The sequence below is a fragment of the Eschscholzia californica genome, unplaced genomic scaffold (assembly GCF_041429995.1).
Source record: "Eschscholzia californica isolate CP2 unplaced genomic scaffold, dmEscCali1.0.p SCAF_2, whole genome shotgun sequence".
Taxonomy (NCBI): Eukaryota; Viridiplantae; Streptophyta; class Magnoliopsida; order Ranunculales; family Papaveraceae; genus Eschscholzia; species Eschscholzia californica.
In genome coordinates this window covers 46,078,158-46,101,909 of record NW_028238309.1, presented here as the reverse complement: position 1 = coordinate 46,101,909, position 23,752 = coordinate 46,078,158, and the positions used below count along the sequence as shown (strand labels likewise).

Here is a 23,752-nt window from a genome sequence, read left to right as displayed (position 1 = left end):
ACCAACGACCCATTTGAAACTTGTTTTGAACTCTGTGTTAAGAAATCTGCACATGTATTAGTAATTAACTACTAGTACAACTCTACCCGTCCTTTGGTATAACTACAAAGAGTATGCTATCGTTGGCACCACACATATTTTACGAATCGGAGGGGGATCGTCCTATGGTGGATATGCGTCTTGTGTCCGCCTCGAAACCTTTCTCGCCAGTACCAACGACCCATTTGAAACTTGTTTTGAACTCTGTGTTAAGAAATCTGCACATGTATTAGTAATTAACTTCTAGTGCACACATTTGTATGACAAAAATATAGGTAAACTCCGCGGTATGGTTGCATACTTGCATGTGATGTAGTGGCCGTCCTTGTTACATTGTTTTTCAGAGGTTGAGAGAGAGAAAGTTTCTTTTTCAAGAGAGAGAGAGAGAACCGAGGAAATTCAGTTGCTTAAATCAAGGATATAAAGATTTATTACCTTCTCTCTCTGCTCTCGACGAACTTGTTTATCGGAAATCCGATCAAATCGATCGATCCATTCTCCGAAGATGAAGGCTAATAGTTTATCTCTCCTCACTTTCGAACACAAGAGGTAAAACTCATTTCATCTCAATCTTTTCCAAACGCGTCTTTTTTCAGTTCCGATAATTTAGCAAATTTCATTTCATCATACAAACTCAATTTGTTTCTAGGTTTTCTCAATTCCGATCGATCGGTTGAACTCATTAGAAGAATGTCAATTTGTCAATCATGAATCTGTCTTTGTAAATTCACGTAATTGTAGAATGTGACTGTTGTTTTCTCATCTTCGATCTCGTTCTCTAGTTATGCATTTCGACTGATTTCGTGCTTAGCTCAATTTCTGTACTACTCAATTGTTTTTCTCATTTCGTATTTGATCAATTTGAATTGATTGTCATAGCGTAGGAGAAGTCAATTATGTATTTGTTTTGATTTTAATTTAGCTATTCAGTTATCATTGATTTGTACGGGATTAGGGTTTTAGGGTATACTCTTGCATGTGGGTAATAGTTGGTTTAGGTCATTGTGAACAGTATGAATGGGGTTTGAGGTTTAGTATCCAATTGAGTCAATGCTAAGCGACATGGGCTTTTTAGGACTGGATTTCTCTGTGAAATATGTTGTTGTCCAGAGTGAGTAGGAGTTACTTGGAGGCTGACTCCAGGTAAACTTACAGACCTTCTTATATATATATATATATATATATATATATATATATATATATGAGTAATATAATCAATACAATGAAGTTATTATTTCTTTGTTGACATGTGTTATTCCGTTAGACCCGTTTCTCTCAAACTTGTCTTCACAGTTAAAATAAGAGATGATCAATATTTTGGGTCTTGATTCTAGCTTTCTTGAACAGGGATTCCTATGGGTTTTCTGTGAGACCTCAACACTTGCAGAGATATAGAGAATATGCTAATATATACAAGGTATATTGTATTTGGACGTTTTTTTTTATTGTTTCCATCCTACAAAGCGTGCTTTTTTGACAGTAGAGTTATGTTGTTCATGGTTTCAGGAGGAAGAGGAGGAAAGATCTGAAAGATGGCAAGACTTCTTGGAGAGGCAAGCTGAATCTGCTGAACTTCCAGTAAATGACTTACCCAGGGAGGAAGTATCTTCTCAACCACCCACTAATGGCTTGTCGAAGGAGGAAGATACCCCTCCCTCACATGCTGGTCCAACAGCAGTGGAAGCAGAGCTTGTTTCAGTGAAGGGGACCCAAGAGGACGCTCCAAATGAAAATAATACTTATTCTGATGGTTTACCTGCGGAAGAGGTGCCCACAGAGGAGAAACCAAAAAACCAAGTGACCGAAATTTGGGCCGAGATTAGACCATCTCTTGGTGGCATTGAGCAACTGATGAGCCTTCGTTTGAAGAAGAGGAAAAACTTGTCGATGGACGAGCAAGAAACGAAAAGTGGAGGCCATCTTGCTCCAATTGAAGAGGCAAAATCCTCAAAAGGGACTTCTGAAGAGGACTCTGATGATGAATTCTATGATGTTGAGAGATCAGACCCTGTTCAAGAAACTCCTTCTAATGAGAATACAAGTGCTACTGGTGGCAGCGTCGATGCAGAACTTTTATTCCCGTGGAAAGAAGAGCTGGAGTGTCTTGTTCATGGTGGAGTTCCAATGGATCTTAGAGGAGAGGTACAGTTGATAGTTCATTTGTTGTTTCTCTATGCGGTGGCCGATCATTTATGCATTCTGTGTGTTACTATAGTTATGGCAAGCCTTTGTTGGTGCAAAGACTCGGCGGGTGGAGAACTATTACCAAGATCTGCTATCTCGAGGAAATAATGTTGGTAAGGACAAGGAGCCTGATGGTACACATTCTGAGAATACAATTAACGTGTCAAGTAAAAGCAGCGTATGTGCACCTGAGAAATGGAAAGGGCAGATCGAGAAGGTTATTTCATGCATGAGCTTTAAACAACAAGTTTGATTTTATTAATTATATGTGGTATTTTTGTGGGAAGAAATGTAGTATGGTCCTCATCAAGATCAAACTTATTGTTTTTTGACTGCAGGACCTACCCCGAACATTCCCAGGCCACCCTGCTCTGGACGAAGATGGTAGAAATGCTCTGAGGCGCTTACTTACAGCTTATGCGAGGCATAATCCATCTGTTGGTTACTGCCAGGTACTTTTGGCTTAAAATTAAAATAAAGTTCTTCAAATTAGAGAAAGTAGTCCTACTGAAATACTACATTGATTGGCACTAGCCAACATCCGGTTACAGATCATGATGAATTTTCTCTCGCCAAGTCCATACCGCCTGTCGCACATTTTTGTAAATAGATGACTAGATTCTAGTTGAGAACTAAAAACTCTACATCTGACTTGTATGAAGGCTCTATATCAAAGGATGCAGATATAGATCTGCATCCTTTGTAAAACAAGGCACCTTAATGTGATATAATATCCACACTACCTGAATACGCCAAGGGCTATCTAATGAAAAGTCTAAAACTAGTCATCCTGGGTAGGATAAGAGTGTATCTGATGTATATAGTGATAAAAGAGCTTTGTGGTATTAGGTGTCTTATTTTTTATTGAACAAAAATGCCATTATGGATCAAATGCCTAAATTGGACCGCATGTGCATCATATCTAAAAGGAATGACGGATGTAATACTAAAAAATCCAGATTGTCAGTTACTTCCTAGAATCTGTAGGGGTTACCTGCATCGTGTTTGTACATTCATTATGTTTACTGTTTTCACTAAGATGCTGCTTACTTACACTTCTTGTTTGGTTTATTGTTCTCAGTTAACGCAATAATCATCTCTCAGTACTTATTACGTTATCATAATGTTGTTGTATTTGAATGCCAGGCAATGAATTTCTTTGCTGGATTACTGCTACTTCTGATGCCTGAAGAAAATGCATTTTGGTAGGTTTTGAAAGTTTACAGTAATCCTCCTTTTCAAAGGATGCAATCCTTGAGTTATGTTTGTGGAATGGCACTTCTAAGCTATGCTCGAAAAATAAAAAAATAGGGACTAGTCGGCCAACTAAGGCCTAGCTACCAGGCGGGATATGTCATAGGGACCAGTCGGATTTCATCGGTCGGTTAATATATATATATAACAATATATAATTACAATTAACACAATATTAAGTTTGTTAGTCCACAAAGTACAAACTCATATTTCATCCATGGATAACCCAAAATTTTACATTAAAGAGCCAAATCAGTCCATTAAAGAGCCAAACTAGTCCATTATGGAGCCAAATTAGTCCATTAATGAGCCAAATTAGTCTATAAACTCCAAAATTCAAGCAATTATAGACATTATAGTGCAAAATTAGTCCACAAACTCACATTATAGCAATTGTAAACATATTTGCTTTATTACAGTATAGAGAAAGATGAAAGCAAGTTAGAACTTACTACTTGCTTACTTAGAGAGGGAAAGAGAAGAAAAATTAGTGAGTGAGAGAGATGAGTGCGGTTGCTTATCTTGCAAAAACCCCTAAAACTTGAGAAATCTAGTTTTTTTATTTTTCTAAATTAAGTTTTCTGGCCTGACCCGAGTTAATCGGAGCCTAGCCAACTAGGCGTTTCGGGGCTAGTCGGCTACATGCGCCGATTTAGTCGGGCTTTAAAATCAACTAGGACTTCATGCCCTAGTCGATCGGCTCATAGCCAATTTCCATGTAATCGGTGCCTAGGCTTACATTTTTTAAAGCATAGCTTTTAAGATCATCATATGTTTACGTTCGTATGTTCTGAAAATGCTATTTCATAGATACATTAGTTGAGCTGTTCTTCCATATCCTAAGTCTCGATAGAATTATAAATCTTTCAGGACTTTGATGGGTCTTATTGATGACTATTTTGACGGATATTACTCAGAAGAAATGATAGAATCTCAGGTATTTTTTTCAACTTTCTGGGCAAGTTTGGCAGTTTGGTGTCCCTGGTCTTGACTAATTAGTGAGTTGTTGGATGGGCTAGACAAACAGCAAATGTGTAGTCATTGGTTTTGAATTTCTTAAACTCTGCCCTATTTGTTAATAGTATAGTTCTGCTGTTCCTGCAGGTAGATCAGCTTGTTTTTGAGGACTTGGTGCGAGAAAGATTCCCTAAATTGGGTGTGTTGTTATATCATTTATCAATCCTCTATTTTTTTTTATTATGACAGCAGGTTAAGTATTGTTTTTGACTCTTGTGTATGCTGCAGTTAATCATCTGGACTACCTAGGAGTGCAGGTGGCATGGGTTACTGGGCCCTGGTTTCTCTCCATTTTCGTGAATATGCTTCCTTGGGAAAGTGGTCAGGTTCTATATGATATTCAATTCCTTAATAACTATTGTTTTTCTACTGTCAATCTGTTAATGCCTGACATTATAATTTTTTTTTACTTCAGTTCTCCGGGTTTGGGATGTGCTTTTGTTTGAAGGAAACCGGATCATGCTGTTTCGGACATCTCTTGCCATAATGGAACTATATGGTACTGGATAAATTATATTTGGTTTTGTCATTGGATGCCTGTTCGGTCTAACAGAGGCGTAATTGTGTCTTTTGTTACTTAGGCAACCTAGCAAGACCTTATTCGGACTAGTTTTTTTGTAGGTCCTGCACTTGTTACAACAAAGGATGCTGGAGATGCAGTTACATTGTTGCAGTCGCTTGCTGGCTCAACGTTTGACAGCAGTCAACTTGTCTTGACTGCTTGCATGGGTTATCAGTCTGTAAATGAACCACGATTGCAAGAATTGAGAGATAAACATCGTCCAACAATATTAGCTGCTGTTGAGGAGCGAGCCAAAGGATTTCGTATTTCGAAGGATTCCAAACTTGCATCTAAATTTTACAGTTTCAAGCACGATCCTGTATCTGTGACAACGGATGCTGGTACAACAGAAGGATTAGGTGATACACAAACAAATGGTGGTTTGGAATCTGGATCTAATAATATGGAGGATTTTGTTACTGGTTTATCAGGGGATCCGGCTGCAGATTCTGTTCCAGATCTTCAAGAACAGGTAAATCTTTTCCTCTAATATTCACATATTTTGATTTCTGTATATGAAAATTAGCCTTCTCTTGCGTCTATAGGGTTTAACTTGTACGCTGTGAATATTTGCAAATATTTTTCACACCTCAGAGGTCTTGCTGAAGCTATATTCTGCTACTGGCTACTTTAGGTGCATATGGCGTCTACATGATTTTCGTGACACCGTGACGTTTGCAGTCTTTCCAAACCGCAAACAATCATACCCTCTTTTGCTAAATGAATGTGGCCTTAAAGTAAATGTTGTCATATGGTTGCCCTTGAACTAGCATGCCAGAGCATAAAGAGGACTCTAGGTTCATGGCTTACACAAGCAGAGCTTGAGTGCTCTTCGAGGAACTTGTGTACTCATGAAGTTGATCAAAGAAATATTCACTAAAAGGCCAATTTAGGTTTTTTCTTGGTAACTTGAACGTTGGGTTATTATTTGGCCTAAAAAATATAGTGTTTATCCAGCCTACTGTTAGTACTTATTCATTACCTTTGATGCATGGAGAAAACGACATTCTTTTTGCATGCGATCTTTTATGCAGCCGGCATTGTAAGTAATTGTTATTTTGAGACATTTTTCTTGAGTACATATTCATTAAAGGCATGTTTCATGTTGCATGCCACATGGTGCATAATCAGTTGATAAGCTACTTGGATGTTTTACTTCTCTTACTTTTAATGGAGAAACAACTTCTATCCAGGTGGTTTGGTTGAAGGTGGAATTATGTCGGTTGTTAGAGGAGAAACGATCTGCCATCCTAAGGTTAGTATTTCAGTATGATCCTGATGTCTGATATTTGCTATTGTTTGAAACATGTTAGTTATTTATCTTACTCTACTTACTATTCACGTCTAATCGTCTATTATATGCCTAAGACCTCACACAAGCGTTTAATGTTGGCAAAAGTTTCACGAAATATGCATTTGGAAAGCCTGTAATGGCTTTCATTCTGTTTTCCCTACTCCGCAGCGTGCAGTGTTCGCCTATAATAGCTGATTCCTGGAATTACGAAACGTTTCTAACGTTATTATAGAGCCATTATATATTGTTCTCTGAACTACAGTTGTTTTTCATGTTTTTAATCGGGAAACAAATCTTGTGTTTGATAATATGTTAACTGAACTAGGTTTCCATGATTCTTCATGCATTACTTGTCGTACTTATTTTTTCCTAGATATTGCTGTTTAATATTTGATCTGAAGTACAATGTTACTCGGGTCATAGTTTGAGTTTAGAGTCAGTAATTTGATAGTGGTGCTTATTGAGGAAGTCGGAGTAATAGATATTAGTCTTAACAGTCTTATAATAGACAAATGCCTTCCACTGATATATTTTTTCCTCGATGTCAAGCATGAAACCGTTTTGATTTTTGAGTTACAAAGCAACAGTATGCTAAATGAGCTGAGTGCAATTGTGTTTCATGTTTTTTCCAGAGCGGAGGAATTAGAAACAGCTCTAATGGAGATGGTTAAGCAGGACAACAGACGGCAATTGAGTGCTAGGGTACGTTTGAAATATTTACATGACTAAATTGTTCTTGCTTCTTTGAATCTGGCATATTGTACTATTAGTTTCTTTGACTTACATGGTTACATTTATGTTATTTTGGGTAAATGGAGACAATCCAGAGTTTCCGTCACAGTGGTTAGCACTGAATTTATACTTAACTAGTGCTTGCTGTATTTATGTCATTGTTTCTAAATCTTTGCTTCAAAAGTAAATTTGAGTTGTGAAGTCATCATGAAGTTGTAGTCAGTGATCGTGCTTATCATCGAAATGTTTTAATTTGGTTGTCTATTTATGGCCGATGGGCTGTATATTCAGGGATAGAAAGGTCTGGAATGGCATCCAGGGCCCATATTCATGTGTTTTAAATGTCATTTTCCCAAATAAAATTTATTTTCTAAATATTTTATCTCCCTTTAAGTTATAACTTGTAAGTACTGATAATAACATTGCTTGTGGGTTGTAACTGATAATAAAAATTAAGAACTTTTACTCATCCTGGATAATAGAATATCGCAAGTGTAATTCATTTCCTGAAATTTACTTCGAGTTCAGAACTTATAACTTTCCCAATTTTTCACAATTCATGCTTATTTTCAGGAAATGAGTTGATGGATATTTAATTTGTATTTTCGAACTATCAAATACACTTTCCATGTGCTGAGCAGAATGTTACATAAGAGCATCTCCAATGAGACACTCGCGCAAAACTCTAAATCCTAAGTGTGTAGTGTCAAAAGTAAATCTCTAAAGTGTCTGTTTCCTATGTGACCATTGAGAGACACTCCAATAAAAAACATTCTCCAATGTAAACACTCTAAGGGTCATGATTTTAAAGTAAATGGCTGAGGTGGCACCGAGAGAAACTCAAGTAGACACTCTAATTTTAGAGTGTCTCTCTATAATAAATGCATCCACCTCATGATAGAGTTTCTAACAAAGTGTCCCACTATAGAAGGTTTTTTAACAAAAACTCCAAAAAGTCATATGTGGCACTCTTAAGCTTTGGAGTTTGAGTGTCCCATTGGAGATGCTCTAATTACCTGTCTGCTTAGTCGCTTTTGTTTTGCCCTCTCCTTCCAGAATTGCAAGGAATCCTGCAAAATATGAGAATATGTTTTATGTATAGGTTGAGGTGTTGGAGCAAGAGGTAGCGGAGCTACGTCAGACACTTTCTGATAAGCAGGAACAAGAACGTGCAATGCTCCAGGTCTATTTTCTCTATATTCCAGGTTCTACCTGCTTGGGGAAATCCTGTTCCATACCCCTCCCCCTCATCATTCATGTGCATTCATAAACTGATTCGCAGTCATCGTAGGTTCTAATGCGGGTAGAGCAAGATCAGAAGGTGACTGAAGATGCACGTAGGTTTGCTGAGCAAGATGCAGCTGCTCAAAGATATGCAGCTTCTGTTCTTCAGGTTCTTTTCTTATAATTACTGGCTTGATGATATTGATACGTCTCTCATGGTTTTGCTCTGGAATTTAATTATTCAGGATCTTCTGATGGAACTTCTATGCCGATTTAGGCTTTAGATAATGCTAGTTATTCTAATCAAGTCCTATTGTACAATATTAGTTCTTTAAGAACTAAGAGTTTTATTGGGAAGCGACCGTAACTCCAGATTCTTGTATATTTTTGTACTCGATACACATGAGGAGCTACGTTGCTTCAAGCTTCTGATAGTGGTCTCATGTCTAACACACTTCTCTTGACTGAGTTCTCATGACCCGTTTTTTGGTTCTATTCACCATCTTTTTTATGTTCTGTCTACTCTTAATTCTTACCAGATACTTGCAGGAAAAATATGAAGAGGCTATGGCTTCACTTGCACAAATGGAGAAGAGGGCAGTTATGGCTGAATCAATGTTGGAGGCTACCTTGCAGTACCAATCTGGACAAGTTAAAGCACAACAATCACCAAGGTTTAGTGAAACTTTTAAAATGTCGATCAATAGGGAAGGGCTAAAGGCCTCCGGTGTAATTGCTGTAGGCCTCCAGATTACACACAAACCTCCTCACGATTTGTGCTTGATCTGGGGGCCTACTGCAACTACGCCGTGGGCCTTTAGCCCCTCCCCTATCAATATCTTTTGCTTGTTTTTTCTTTATTTACGGGATTCTTTTCTTTTTTGTTCATGGGGGATCAATCACAAACCTAATAAGCAAAAATCTGGAGGAAAGTGAAAATTATGGTGATAAGACATGGACTAACGAAAGAATAGAAAAAGTCGCTGCTGCCTCAACACCATGATTACATTTATGCAATAGGCAAATGCAGAATAGGGCACATTTTATTTTTATGTGATGTTGTACCACAAGTAACGAAAATTAAAATAATTACTAACTTTCAGACCCAGATTTGAGTTAATTAAACACTATGACCTAGTTCAGAGTCTATCCATAGGATTGCTAGATAGATTTCAATCATCCACCTTGTTTCTAGAAAGGAAGTCCCCTTCAATGAAGGAAAATAAAACCACAGTCCTCAACAGGAGAAGAACCATCCTTTTCTTTGTTGAACTGAAGAACCATCCTTTTAGCCAAAACAAAAGGTTTTTCTTTTTCACATTCTCTCTTGGTTTATAGAACGTTGAACGTAGACTTGTACAATCACTGAAATAATATGCATCTCTGGAGCCGAAAAAACAATATCCTTTTCACTTCATTGATTTGTCCCGCTTTTGAAGAAGGGACTCTAATTCCTGTTTATAGCTATTATAGAATTTCCTGATGGCAGTCAGTTGGTGCTACTGGATTTTTACATAAGTTGTTTGATTTGTAGATCTGTCCAACCTTCTTCACCTGCAAGAGTAAATCAGGAGTCCACTCAGGAAATTCCCCAAAGAAAAATCAGTTTACTATCTAGACCATTTGGACTTGGCTGGCGTGACAAGAACAAGGTTAGCCTTTTGTTATATCGTTTAAATGATTAACTATTATGAATATATGCATAAGAGGATATCACCAATTTTGACAATAATGGAGATGATTGATTAATTATACTTTTCTAATGGCTCAATTGCTTGTGATGTTCGTAAACTATGAGCAAGATAAGCAAACTTAGAGTTGATTTCGAGCACTAGTTTCGTGAATCATATTGCATTTTTATTTAATCTCTCACTTGAATCTCTTAACAGGGAAAACCAACAACTCCAGTTGATGAACAAAAACCAACCCCAGTAGAGGGACAGTCTGAAGACAGCAAACCCTCGGACGATGAGGGAAAGAGTGTTCCAACCTAAGTCAAAAGATGTCAACAGCGAAAAAAAATAACATTCAAAACGGATAAACTTCCTAATGTAATGAATGTTTGAAAGTTCGATTCCCATAGTTGAGAAGTTGGTAATTTTGCCGCGGATATTTCTACTAGTATGAATATGTTTTGCGGAGCAGTTTCAAGATAAAAAAGAAAGAGAAGTCACTTCCTCGGTTGCAGAATGAGTCAGGTTTTGGAGGTAGGTAGTTTGTTATAGGCAGAATCGAAGTATAAAAGCATATATTGTTCATCCATTTGTTGTTAAATTACCAATAATAGTCAGTCCAATAGTGAAGGAAAGAAAAGAACTAGGTCTATAGAAGAGTTGAAAGTAGAGATTTGGATTGTTCATGCATATATTATTTGTTGATCTTGTTCAAAATATGCGTTTGGATTTATAATTCTCCAGAATTAAGTTTAGTCGTCAATATTTTCTTTCTCGCTTGTTCATTCTTCAATTATTTTTAAGGGAATAGTAAATGGGAAATGTTAAATTTATACCGGCTAAACTCAAGGTTATTCGCACTCACCTGGACCTGTTTTCACCTTCACACATTCACTTTTCATATTTACCTATACATTTTAGTAAAAATTTCCGCTTTAAATCGGGGAAAGAGCATCTGATGTTGATGTTTTGACGTTGGTATTCATCCTACCGAAGTAAACAAGGAGCAATTTGTGGCTCTTGATTTTTCGTCAGTAAAACCACATCTAACTCCATATGAACCAAATCAGAAAGATGGCTCCACTTTTGTTATTTGTTCGCCGGTACTTGTCATGCTGCCTGAAAATCAAGATGCAATGTGAAAAACATTGAAAAAGAGAAGTTGTATATAAAGAAGTGTAAATTTTTCATTATTATTCGTTTGTCAACCATAGATAACGTAGTTGACTAATACAGTCACGCGATTTTTAAAATCCATAGAAGAAATCTGAGTGTCTAGGACACTTAGAAGCAATAGCGTCCATGGTTTAGGGAAATAAAAAAAACAAGCAGTAGTTATTCAGTTTCAAATGGTAGATGTAACAAGTCGGCAAGGTTATTTATCAATTTGTGAAACTTACTGACTTATACAACATATCGGCACATAGCTCACCCATATATTCTCTTATCCACCGGAAACTTCTACGTACCTATAAGACCGATACTTTTTTCGTACCTATAAGACTGATACTGATGCGAATTCAAGATATCTTAAATCGTAGGTTAAAATAATAAGTGCACGGGTATGTGGTGTAGACCTAGGTAAGTAGGAGTAGGTGATCATACAAAGATATAATTGAAATATAATTAAAACCTAAAACTAGAGAAGAAAAAACACACTTGGAATTTGGATTGATCAAGAAAACAAATTAATAGATAAGTTGAAAATTAAATCAAGACGAGTAAAGTCTGGAGCTTTAGAATCACTCACTTTGTATAACTCAGAATTAGGATATTTATCCTATCTATTTTCCGGAAGATGTTTTCGCTAATTAAATATTACGATCTCTAAAACGACCAAACTTGATGATCTGTCATTTGTTCTATCCAAAACATTGACCGCATTGTCATGTTGATAGAAGGACATCTCATTGACAAAGTGCCTGAGAGACTTCCAGACCTCCCAACCATCTCTCTGGATAAAGTTACCTCAGTAGTAGAATTATGTCAAATTCACCCCTCTAATGGCACTATTGAGGGTTTGTTTAGGTGTGCATGGACACTAACAGGTACAACCCAGGTTAAATCCATTTACTTGGTCTAGCAAGATCAAAATAGATCTTGAGGTGCGGTATTTTGGTAAGTACGGTCTGACATAAAACAAGAAAAGTTGGTCTTTTCATATTAATACATACGAATTCGTACAAAAAATAGGTCCAGTTGCCACAAACCACCTAAAAACAAACATGACTGATGTAGGGAGATTTTCAAAAAATATTTCTTACTTGGTCTAGCAAGATCAAAATAGATTATTTTGGTAAGTACCGTCTGACATAAAACAAGAAAAAGTTGGTTCTTTTCATGTTAATACAATACGAATTCGTAAAAAAAAATAAGTCCAGTTGCCACAAACCACCTAAAAACAAACATGAGTGATGTAGGGAGATTTTCAAAAAATATTTCTAAAATCTTAGTTATCTAAAATTTAGTAATTTAATATTTTGAGTTAGTATAGACTTATTACATTTATAAGTTTTATAAAATCTCTAGGTTTTAAATTCTAATACTTTATTTAGTTAGAAGTTGTAATTTGAGTTTGATTAAGACTAGATAACCCTAATAATGTGCAAAAGGGATCGCGTAGTTGTTTAATTAATTTAGTTCTTAATTAATAACATTTAAGTTTTTCTTTACTTTTATGAGTTTCGAGTTTTTTTTAAGCTTTTGTCATGGGTCTAAAGTTTTCTGAGTTTTCCGCTGCGACGATTGATATTAGAGCAGGTTTCTCCTGGCTCAATGACAGAAGACGAAGCTAGAAACATAACCGTCAACAATGATTAAGGGATCGATGTTTAATGGTTAGCAATAGATAAGATGGATTAAAAAACTCGTGGAGATGTTTAACAACCATCTGAATATCAATGCAATCCTTAGACAATCAACCGTTAACATGGATCGTGTCGGAGGATTCACCCACAACCAAACTGGTGATAGAACGAATAAAACATAACTGGGTAAATTTTTTGAAGTAACATCTGATTGTGATGTGTCTTTAGTTGTGGATGATATTAGTGGTACTATTTCAGACAAAGAAACTTAATATGGAAGGTGATGTAAAATCAGTTATTCAAGGAACAAAAATTAATATTATTGGATCGCCAAAGAGTCTAATATCATTAGTTAGCGAGATGATAGGTTTGTTATTTCCGAAGAAGTTGTTAAGAAAATTAATTTAAAGGAAGATGAGAACCTTTGTGAGTCAGATATCCGTCTAGTTGATTTTCCTTCGTATGAAGATCTTTCTTTGATATGTTGTGATTTTAAAATTGTGTCTCATGGACCGGTCAGTAATACTATTGGACAACCTTCACTAAGGTTGTGGTTTTCAACCCCCATATTCATGATCCTAACAAGTTTACTTTTGGGGCGAACATAGAGATTAAACCACATCATAATTATAGACGAAAATTTGATTATAACGTAATTCAATGTTTAATCAAATCTGAATATTTAGTGATTCTTATGCATAATTCATGACAAAACTAAATCAAGAGACTGTCAATCAAGATAACATTCAAATTGGTAGTAAACTCGAGGCATGTTTCTTTGATGTGAAGGAGACTGATGGAGGAAGATTTTCAGAACATATTTTGAAAATGCTAGTTATCTTAAAATCAAATAATTTTACTAGTTTTATACTTTAAATTATTTTTTTTATATGGACTCAAGAGTAATTACAACATTACATAGCATAGATACATTATGAACATGTTACATCATAAATTTGGATAAGCAAAATAACTACCAGCTCAAAAACATTTTGCTCCCTAAAAGCATCTCTAATGCAAAACTCAAAAAATAACTCAAGTGTGTCAAGGCTAAATTGAGTTTCTCTTTCTTAGAAGACAATGTTGAGACCCTTAATTCAGAGCATCTCCAGTGGACACTCAATCTCTAACACTTAGAGTGTCATATATGACTTTTTGGAGTTTTTGTTAAAAAACCACCTCCAATGGGATCCTTTGTTAGACACTTTATTATGAGGTGAACACATTTATTATAGTGTCTAGAGAGAGAAACTCTAAAACTAGAGTATCTCTTTGAGACTCTTTAAGTGCCACTTTAAAATTTAAACCAATAGAAACCTTTTCTTTTCTACTACTTTTTTCATATTCAATTTAAAAGTGACATGTGTATTAAGTAGAGAGATTTTAGAGATCTCTATTGGAGACAAATTTTGTTTAAAGTGTCTCTATATTGACACTTAGGAACGAGAATCTTTATTTGACACTTGCCACCTAGACTTTTGAGTTTTTGTTAGAGTGCCCCATTGGAGATGCTCTCATAAAATATCTACAGTGTAAGAGCATCTATAATGCAATACCCAATCTTAGAAACTTCGAGTGCCACCTAGGATTTTTTGAGTTTTTGACTAAAAATCCTCTCCAATGCAACACTCTATTTGGATCTCGAAGATGACGTGTTGAGGATGGAATAGAGATATCTCAAGAGGACACTCTATTTCTAGATTGTCCTCTTGAAATATCTCTAATTGTCCAACTCATCAATGTTTGATTTTCAACCAATAGAAATCGAGTTTTCTATATTTTCTAAAATAACGAATTATTTATTTACAAAAATAACTATGCCACATAAGTAACTAAGATAAGTTTAGAGTTTTGCATTGGAGACATAAAAAAATTAAGAATTTCTATTAACGCCACCTAGGAGTGAGAATCTCAATTGGAACTTAACACATAGGATGAATAGAGATTTTTTTAAGTTTTGCATTGGAGATGCTCTAACACTCTAAAAACTTAAAAATAACTTAGGTGTCATTTCTTAGATGGTTAGATTTGCTTTTAATATTGAGTGGTCATTTGAGATCCTCAAAAGAATCTCAAATATTGAGTTTCTTCTAGAGATATTTCAACATTAAATGATGGCCACATCATTTTGAGATCCAAATTGAGTGTTGCACTGGAGAAAACATTTTACAAAAACTCAAAAAATCTTAAGTGGCACTTTGAGTTTTTCAATGTGAATGTTGCATTGGAGATGCTCTAAATGCCATAAAGAAACCCTTCAAGCCATCCTATGGGGCATCTTCCTAAATCTAATTATTTTTATCCAAATTCAATAAATCATAGATTTCGTCTTCCATGTGAATCGAACTTTGTTACCTCCAGTATGTGAAGTGGGTGTCCATCCACTAAGGCAAATGATGGTGGCCATTAGCAAAAATTATTATTTTTAGTAGTTTTATATTTAAAAAAAAAAATTCTAAGTAAATTTGTAATTTGAGTTTGATTAGAAAACCCTAATATACTATATAAAGAGGATTAAGGGGAAATAAAAAATTTCTTTTTTAACTTCGACCACCAATGCCACCACCATCACCATTTTTCTCTAGTCTCTTTCTTCCTCCTCCTTTTCTCTCTCTTATAAACCCTCTTTCTCATAGTAACTCTTTCTCACGATCTCTATCTCTCTCTCTCTCCCTCTCTTTCTCTCTTACAATATCTCTATCTCTCACACTGTAACTCTCTATCGCGATCTCTCCACAGTCTCTCTCTAACAGTCTATATTTCTCCGTCACAGTATCATTCTCTCACTCTCACACACTCTTTCTCTCTCTCTCTCTCTCTCCCATACTCAATTCCGCCGAAGGGAAGCATTCCCTTCGACTGAACCAAACCTTGAGGAGGGTTTCGTGGTCGACCAAGCATAGACTTTTTCGTCACCGACACTTCCACTAATTGTTTAGTGGTCAGGATGACCACGAAGCATTTCGTGAAAGTGTCGACCACAAAGACTAAAACTAGGGTTTCACGAGTGTGAGTCTCAGCGAGACAAAGAGAGAGCGAGATATAGTGAGAATGAGAGAGCGAGAGAGGGGCAGTTAGAGGGAGAGTGATGTGGGAAAGAAAAAGAGCAATGCCGAGGGAGGGAGAGAGTGTGAGTCTCAGTGAGACAGAGAGGGAACTAGACACAGTGAGAGTGAGAAAGCGAGATAGGGGCAATGAGAGCGAGAGAGATGTGGGAGAGAAAAAGAGCGATGCCGAGAAAGGAAGACACAACGACGGAGAGAGAGAGAGAGATGATGGTGATGGCTGGATTTGGTGATCGAAAAAAGAGAGATGAGGGAGAAAGATTTGAAGAAAAAAAAAAAATTAAGGTCGCCGACAATGGCAGTTTACTGACGACCCTTGCCGGTATGGAAAAGAAATGGTGAACAAAATTTTATTCCACATAACAATTAGAAAATATATTGGTCAACTAAAGTTGACCAATTTTTTATGAAGTCTTTGCACCCGTATAATTTTCTTATTTCCCCAGATCACGGGCTTATTTCTTTTACTATTGGCGAGTTTTGAATTTTTTTGGTTTTGGACATTGATATAATACTTTTGTGAAACGGTAGAATCCATCTACTGTCTTCATGCTTCAGGACTCATGTGGCAAAAAGCATACTAAGTTTGTAGAATACTACAAGAAAGAACTCCCCAAAACCATTAACAAAGAATTTTTCACATACTCTTCCTCAATCAGAGCAAAAAGTTCAGAGAGAAAAGAACACTGTTCCTCACAATTTTCTAACTTCAGCAAACAAACAGACAAGGGGGCAGTTTTTAGATACAAATGGCCCCAAAAACTAACATGTACAAGGATGACAAAAGCAAGAGATAAGTGCCAAAAGGGATTTTAAAAAAAAGGTGAAAGTACAGTAGATATTCATGGTGGTGATAGATCTACCAGTAAACCACCCTTGAACTCTTAAATATTTGGTAGTTGGATAAGCCGGCTGCATACGAGCAAACCCACCAAGTACAAACTGCTAACCATCCTCATTATCACGAAGACAACAAAAAACTTATGATTCATCTAGCCTTTGTCTGCCGGAAGAATATTGAACCCGAAAAATCCAACCATTACCAAATTCAAGAGCTTCCATCATCTTACTCGCAAGATTTGACCCTTTATCATCAGTTCAGCAGCAACTCCGCAGCATTTCCAACACTAGCACCATTGGGTCGTCTGTCGACATTCCTTCTGTTACGAGGTGGGGTTGATGGAGCCGTGCGAGACCTGTGAACTGTTGGGGATTGGGGTGTATATATTTGTGATGCAAGAAAAGTTAAAGCTGTAACGACATCCGCAACAAGGGGTCGCATAGTGGGCTGCTCCTGAACACACATTGCAGCAACAGCAAGTGCTTGATATAAACCCCTTATAGGGTACTGGCCGTGGAGTGTAGGGTCAGCCATCTGAGGGAATTTTCTCCGATCTTTAAACAATGGGCGTGCCTGCACTCAAAAATCAAAAGCCAAGTAGTTGAGAAGAATTCAGTTTGCAATTAATTAAACTTTCTTCCCTTTTCCGCGATAAAACCCAATTAAGTTTTATGGTTTATCTAAAGAAAATAAACTAAAGTAGAGACATAAATGAAGAAAGCAAACCATACGCCTTAAACTGAGAAGAGCAAGTCGTGTGTATTTAGTTCGATTGAATTTCAATAGTTTATCAGCTTGAGGTTGAAGGATGATTGTTTTTCAGTTAACAAACAATTGACGGAATGGATTCTAAAGGGCGAGGTGGGATTTATTTCATTTGGTAAAAGGATAAGCGTGAAATGTGGTTATGCTAGTAACATGGTTAGCTTATTAGCACAGTTTCTGTACGGGTGACGAGCCTCAGTCAGAGGGTACCTCTTGGACAAAGTTTTACAAGCCCAAATGTGCTAATCAAACATTCCTCCTGGAAGTAGACCCATCTCCTGATCATAACATAAAACCGTCACTCCTCTGGTCATCAATTCAATTTCGGTATACAAATACGAGCTTAAGTGACCTCAAACTGATGATTAGCTCTGCTATATTAGTGATTTGGGTATTACAGTTAGCTACATAAGACAGCCATCTTTTAGAAATAGAAAAGGAACATAGCTCTCACCCATGCAACCAAACTCTGATCTCTTGCAGCTTGTGTTTCGTCAATGGCTTTTCTCCCTGTTATGATTTCCAATAGAACAACACCAAAGCTATATACATCTGATTTCAATGTCAGCTGACCAGTCATTGCATACTCCGGTGCACAATAGCCGTATGTCCCCATCACCCTAGTGGAGACGTGGGTGTTGTCGCCTACCGGGCCTAATTTTGCCAAGCCAAAATCAGACAGTTTCGGAAAATACTCCTCCCCAAGCAAGATATTTGAGCATTTCAAATCACGGTATATAACGGGAGGGCTTGCCTTGTCGTGCAAATATTCTAATCCTTTGGCTGCCCCAGCTGCTATTTTCATTCTTGTGTTCCAATCAAGTGATTTCTTACCGGGTTGAATGTCTGTGAAAACAAGAATGCGATGACGTAAGAGAAAAACACAACCAGAAGAGACATAGAATATGACTGGGAACTTTTTCTTAAATGATAAAAGCAATCTGTACCATGTAGATGCCCATCCAAAGACCCTAAAGGCATAAACTCATAAACCAAAAGCCTCTGATCACCATCGGCACAATACCCGGTTAGATTAACAAGGTTAGGGTGGTGAAGTAGACTTAACATCAAAACTTCAACAAGGAATTCCCTGTTCCCCTGCAAACCTTCACGGTCAAGTTGCTTGATAGCCACAACCTACAGTAAACAAAAGAACAAGATTCAAGCCTTCCCAGGGTTTTTACAACTTCGCTTCAATTAAAAGATTTTCCAGTTAGAAGAATGGTGAAGGTAGAATCAGCTAGAAGATGAAAAGTAGTAAGCAACTGAAGGAAGCTAAAAGTTTCAGTTCTGACTAATGTAAACATAACCAACCTGGTTTGTGCTCTCAAGTCGTCCTTTATAAACTCTACCAAACCCCCCTTCACCCAAAAGACAATCATCCCTAAAATTTTTTGTTGCAGCTGCCAACTCTCGGAAGGTAAACGTTTGAGCTGCAATATGATCAGAACTTCCATCAATCGATCCATCTTTCAAACCGTCCTTCCCTAGTGTTGAGAGATTTACCTTCAATTTATCTAAGTTCAAAAAAGAAAGACATTTATTTATCATCAGAAAATAAAAAAAAACACATAAAACATATACCAACGGACAGATAAGCAAAAGTTAGCAACTTGTACTCTCACTGGAGGATAACAACAAACGGCATCAATCATTCATGATTCAACAGCTTCAAAACAAACAAGATAAAATAAGAGACACAACTGAACACCCAAGGAGGATTTAGTATGGATATTTCCAATTATGTAGAAGAAACAAAAGACATTACGTTAACGAGTAACATGGAATGCTTTTGTCACCATCAACTCATCATTCTACAGAAGACTTCGAAATCAAACCCTAGTTTTTCTTTTGTGTGTACTTGCTTGAACAAAAATCAACTCCCATCAAAACCTATTATATTGCTAATGCCTTTAAAGAATCCAAGCTAATGCTAGTTAGGAACCATAAAAAAAAAGTTTTCCTCTGGGACAATAAATTCTGGTTAAACCCAACTAATTGAAATTGAATTAACTTAAGTTGGTGTTCACCGAACAACCCGTTAATGATGGGCTAAGGAAAATCAGCATAGAATTCAACATATGTCGTAGCTAGTGAAATATCATATCCTCAAGTCCTAACCTAAACAGTGTTGGCTCTATCTCTGGGCCTCTCTTACCTCAAAAGTTAGCTCCTTCCCTCACAATTATGAACCCACCACCTGCCCCTTCCACAACCAATGAGGGATTAGGACTTAGAAAACCCTAATTGACTGGCGAAACCCTAATTGACTGGCGAAACCCTAATTAGATCCCCATCTAATCTAATCTTAATGATCAAAATAAAAACTTGAAATTGGAGATTAAACAGAATCAACTTCATAATAATCAAATTCTAAGATAATCCGATTTCTTCCAAAGATCACATTGACTAATCCACCAAAAAAAAATTATATTGACCAACATCAAAAGAAGAAGATGACATCACCAACCAAATCAGAAGAAAACAAGAGAAAAACACGGGATAGTTATAAACATTCAAACAATCAGAGTCAAATTTCTTCCAATAATTTCAAGCAAAACTAAAACCAGTAAAAAAGCAATTTTGATCTCAAAAAAGACAAATTTTCAATATCGATCGATATAAAACCTAACTAGCAGGTGGATTATAATCCTGAAAATCAGGGAATGGGGATACAAATTAGTGTATGCAAGTAGAGATCAAGTTTTGGTACTAAATTTGAAAAAAAAAGAGATTAGTCAAAGTACCTAAAGGAGTAGGTTTGATCTGATGATGATCATCATCTCGTTTCTTCTTTCTTTCTTTTTGACTTGAACTTCCAGAGCAAGGAAACCAACCCATGGTTTCCCCTCTGACCTCTAGAGAGAGAAAAACAATAGACTACTAGTTTATTGAAATACCAAACAACACACAGTAGGAGCTGGGAAGAGAGAGAAAGAGAGCTCCAAGTTTTGGGTAAAGATGGAGGACATTTAATGTGTCCACCTAATTAACTTGGAACATAGTCTTTTCAATTTTCGACAATGTTGCCTTTTAGTGTTATCAAAAAAAAAAAAAAAAAAAAAAAGAGTTAATTCCTATATGGCCCCCTACTTTGTGACCAGCTTCCTTTATGACCCCCAAATTTTTGTAAATTCAAATATGGCTCCCTACCTCACTTCCCTTTGTAGTAGTAGTAGGAACATTCTCAAAGAACGAATGGTCGGACATTATGAAGAAGTATTACCAAAGGTTTGGACTGAAGCACGATAAAAAGGCATTTAAAAATAAGATGAATAGTTTGAAGGAAAGATACAAAGACCATAAGAAACTTGTTGACGGAAATACTGGATTGGGTTGGGATCCGGTATTGTGTACCGTCAGTGCAACAAATGAATGGTGGGACAACTATGTTAAGGTAAATTTAATTTTTCATAGACTATAACCGTATCTTTATCATAAAGTATCATATAAATCATTTGAAACCACTTTTTTTTATATAACAGACGCATCCATGGGCGGGTAGATTTCGGAGACATGGTTGTCCTAAGTATAGCAAGCTAGCTATTGTATTTGGAGATACTGTCGCAGATGGGCGTCTCAGAGGATCACATCATAGAGATTTTGACTCTTCTGATGATGAAATCAGCCCAACTCGGCATCGATCTCGTAGTCCTAATGGTAGTAATGAAAGAGATCAAGGCAGTCCAAATGAACATATAAGAAATGAGACAGTAGAAGAAAACATTGATTTAGTCCAACCCACTTCTCATGCTAGTAATGGTGTAGCTCGACGAGGAAGAAGAGACAATAGAGTGTCTGAAGTAAATGAAACATTAAAAATATTAGCTGAGACATCTAAAAGTAGAATTGAAGAAAGAAACAAATTTACGATGACAAAGTGTATTGAAATATTAGATGCCATGGGAGAAATGATCCACAATGATACATATATTAATGCTTTAAAAGTACTAAAAGAGAAGGAATGGCGAGAGGCTTTTATCCGCATGCCAAACCACCGGAGGATGGCTTGGATCAATTCTATTGAAAACGGACACATTTAGATGCATTTTTATTATTATATGTATTTCTTTTCGTATTATGACATTTATGTTTGGTTTCGAAATTAGATGTTTGTTTCTTTTAATATTTTTGTTATGTTTCAAATACGATGTTTTATTTAAATATCCTTCTGGAAAGTAATTTTTGTTGTTTCATAACATTGTAATTTTATTGGTTTACAGGTTTGAAGTTTTTGAAATGAGTTCAGATAGTGAAACAAGTACTGATAGAGAAGACCATATTAATGACTTATTAACAATACATTTTCTCGAACAGTATAACTTTAGGTACTTACTGAGACAACCATATAGGAATGATTCGCTCACTGGAAGACAGTATGTTTATAATGTACTAAATGGGCATGTCGATCGGTGTCCAGATATGTTTCGTTTGAAGGCATATGTATTGTATGACTTGTGTGATGCACTTAAAGACCGTGGACTCTTAAGAGATACTCGATATGTTAGTGTTGAAGAACAATTGTGTATATTTTTATACACGATTGGACATAATGAATGTAACCGAAATGTTGCAGATAGGTTTCAACACTCACAAGAAACGATATCTCGTCACTTTAAAAATGTGCTTAAAGCTATTTGTAAATTTTCCAAGCATGTCATCGTTCCTCCTGACTTCCAAACTGTGCACCCTTACATTAAGAGCAAAGGAGACAAATATTGGCCTTGGTTTCAGGTAATATTATTATCAGACTTTATATGTAACTTTATGAGTTTTTATTATTTCAACTATGCAACCTGATTAATTTCCAGAATTGCGTTGGTGCAATCGATGGGACACACGTGAGTGCTTCTGTACCAGCCGGTAAAGCACAAATACCTTACCGTGGAAGAAAAACTTTACCTACTCAAAATGTCATGTGTGCATGCGATTTCGACATGTGTTTTACGTTTGTTGTTGCTGGGTGGGAAGGCACAGCAAATGATTCAAGGGTGTTCACGGAGACAATTACTGATGAACAAATGAAGTTTCCCCATCCTCCAGAAGGTAATTTTATTTATCACAAACTACTTTTTATTATATAATTTGTATTTTTAATTTTTAACTTTTAATTTATTAACAGGGAAATACTACTTGGTTGACTCGGGTTATTCTAACGTAAACGGTTTTTTAGCGCCTTACAAGGGAGAAAGATATCATCTTAACGATTACAGAGGAAGTAGTAGAGCGCCGCGTTCTGGTAGAGAGCAGTTCAACTATGCACATTCATCATTGCGCAATGTGATTGAAAGATGCTTTGGAGTATTGAAAGCTCGATTCCCAATTTTAAAGATGATGCCACGGTTTAGTCTCTGAAAGCAGAGGAACATCGTAATAGCAGCGTGTGCACTACATAATTTTATAAGAAAACATGCGTTGAACGACGATATGTTCAGGATTTATGAAAGTGAGAACTTTATTGTTTCTGAAGAAAGTGGGGAAAACGAAGCTCAAAATTCGAGGCCTTTCGGAGCAACTCAAGAAGCGCGGAGAGAAATGTGTGTTACTAGAGATATGATACGTCACAATATGGCTGCACATTGTCGATTACCTTTATAGATAGAACTATATTTACATGGTTTTAAATGTTTATAATTTGAAAGTGAATTATATATCGAGTAACTATATTTTTTATTGTTCTCCGCAAAAAGAGTTGATTGTTCTGCATTTATTTATTTATTAAATATTTCTTTTTTTTATAGAAAAAACATGTGTCACTACTTTATTATTTACAATTATGTTTCGTTTTCATTGTTTATAAAAAAAATTGACTTGTATATATTAGGAGTGAGAATTATGTCTCATTATAATCTGAATTTATTTTACATAAAATAAACGATGATAAGAAGAATAAAGTAAATTGTGAGAAAATTACGCCAAAAATATAAAAGTTGTTGCCAAACTGACTTTTTGACTTATAAGTAAGTGTTTTGCCAAACTAACTTTTGACTTTTTTAAAGTAAAATAACTTCTACTACAAGTTAAAGTACTTTTACTTTTTGTTGCCAAACGACCTCTTAGAGTAGCTTTAGTGATTTGTATTTAGTGATTGATTTTCTCAAACCAAAAAAAATCTGAATGGTCTCAGGCAGACCTTGGCCTAAAACCTGTCCGAGAACGATAGGAATTAACAGTCAGTCAACTTCATGTCTTGAAAAGTAAAAGCACCATTGACAATAACAAGTTAATCCAAAGATGCTAAGATAAAACAAAGAAATTGCTAAGAAGGTAAAGAAATGCATGGTAGTAAAAACAA

The 23,752-nt window shown here is 36.2% G+C and overlaps 2 protein-coding genes and 1 pseudogene across 14 annotated transcripts; 2 read left to right on the top strand and 1 right to left on the bottom strand.

Annotated features, from left to right (window-relative positions):
- The first annotated feature begins 265 nt into the window (after positions 1–265).
- On the top strand, positions 266–10,742 carry LOC147558365 (uncharacterized). Of its 13 annotated transcripts, none has more exons than XM_086660020.1 (18): positions 266–588; positions 1,387–1,456; positions 1,546–2,181; positions 2,255–2,440; positions 2,562–2,675; positions 3,370–3,428; positions 4,348–4,414; positions 4,582–4,633; positions 4,723–4,815; positions 4,910–4,993; positions 5,116–5,528; positions 6,250–6,311; positions 6,983–7,052; positions 8,185–8,265; positions 8,374–8,475; positions 8,856–8,980; positions 9,841–9,958; positions 10,196–10,742. In XM_086660020.1, the coding sequence occupies exons 1-18, from the start codon at positions 545–547 to the stop codon at positions 10,298–10,300; spliced, it is 2,481 nt and encodes an 826-aa protein (XP_086516146.1). In that variant the 5' UTR covers positions 266–544; the 3' UTR covers positions 10,301–10,742. The 13 variants fall into 13 exon arrangements, 3 of the variants coding, with proteins under 3 accessions (XP_086516146.1, XP_086516145.1, XP_086516147.1); XR_015234354.1 differs by having other exon boundaries at positions 300–588; positions 8,846–8,980; XR_015234361.1 differs by having other exon boundaries at positions 300–588; positions 8,365–8,475.
- Positions 10,743–16,473: 5,731 nt separating this feature from the next.
- LOC147558364 (putative serine/threonine-protein kinase PBL7) lies at positions 16,474–20,499 on the bottom strand. The gene is made up of 5 exons (XM_086660018.1): positions 20,205–20,499; positions 18,772–18,974; positions 18,405–18,594; positions 17,912–18,303; positions 16,474–17,265 (listed from the first exon to the last, which is right to left on the bottom strand). The coding sequence occupies exons 1-5, from the start codon at positions 20,296–20,298 to the stop codon at positions 16,945–16,947; spliced, it is 1,200 nt and encodes a 399-aa protein (XP_086516144.1). The 5' UTR covers positions 20,299–20,499; the 3' UTR covers positions 16,474–16,944.
- Positions 20,500–20,728: 229 nt separating this feature from the next.
- Positions 20,729–23,055, top strand: LOC147558363 (uncharacterized; annotated as a pseudogene).
- Positions 23,056–23,752: the final 697 nt, after the last annotated feature.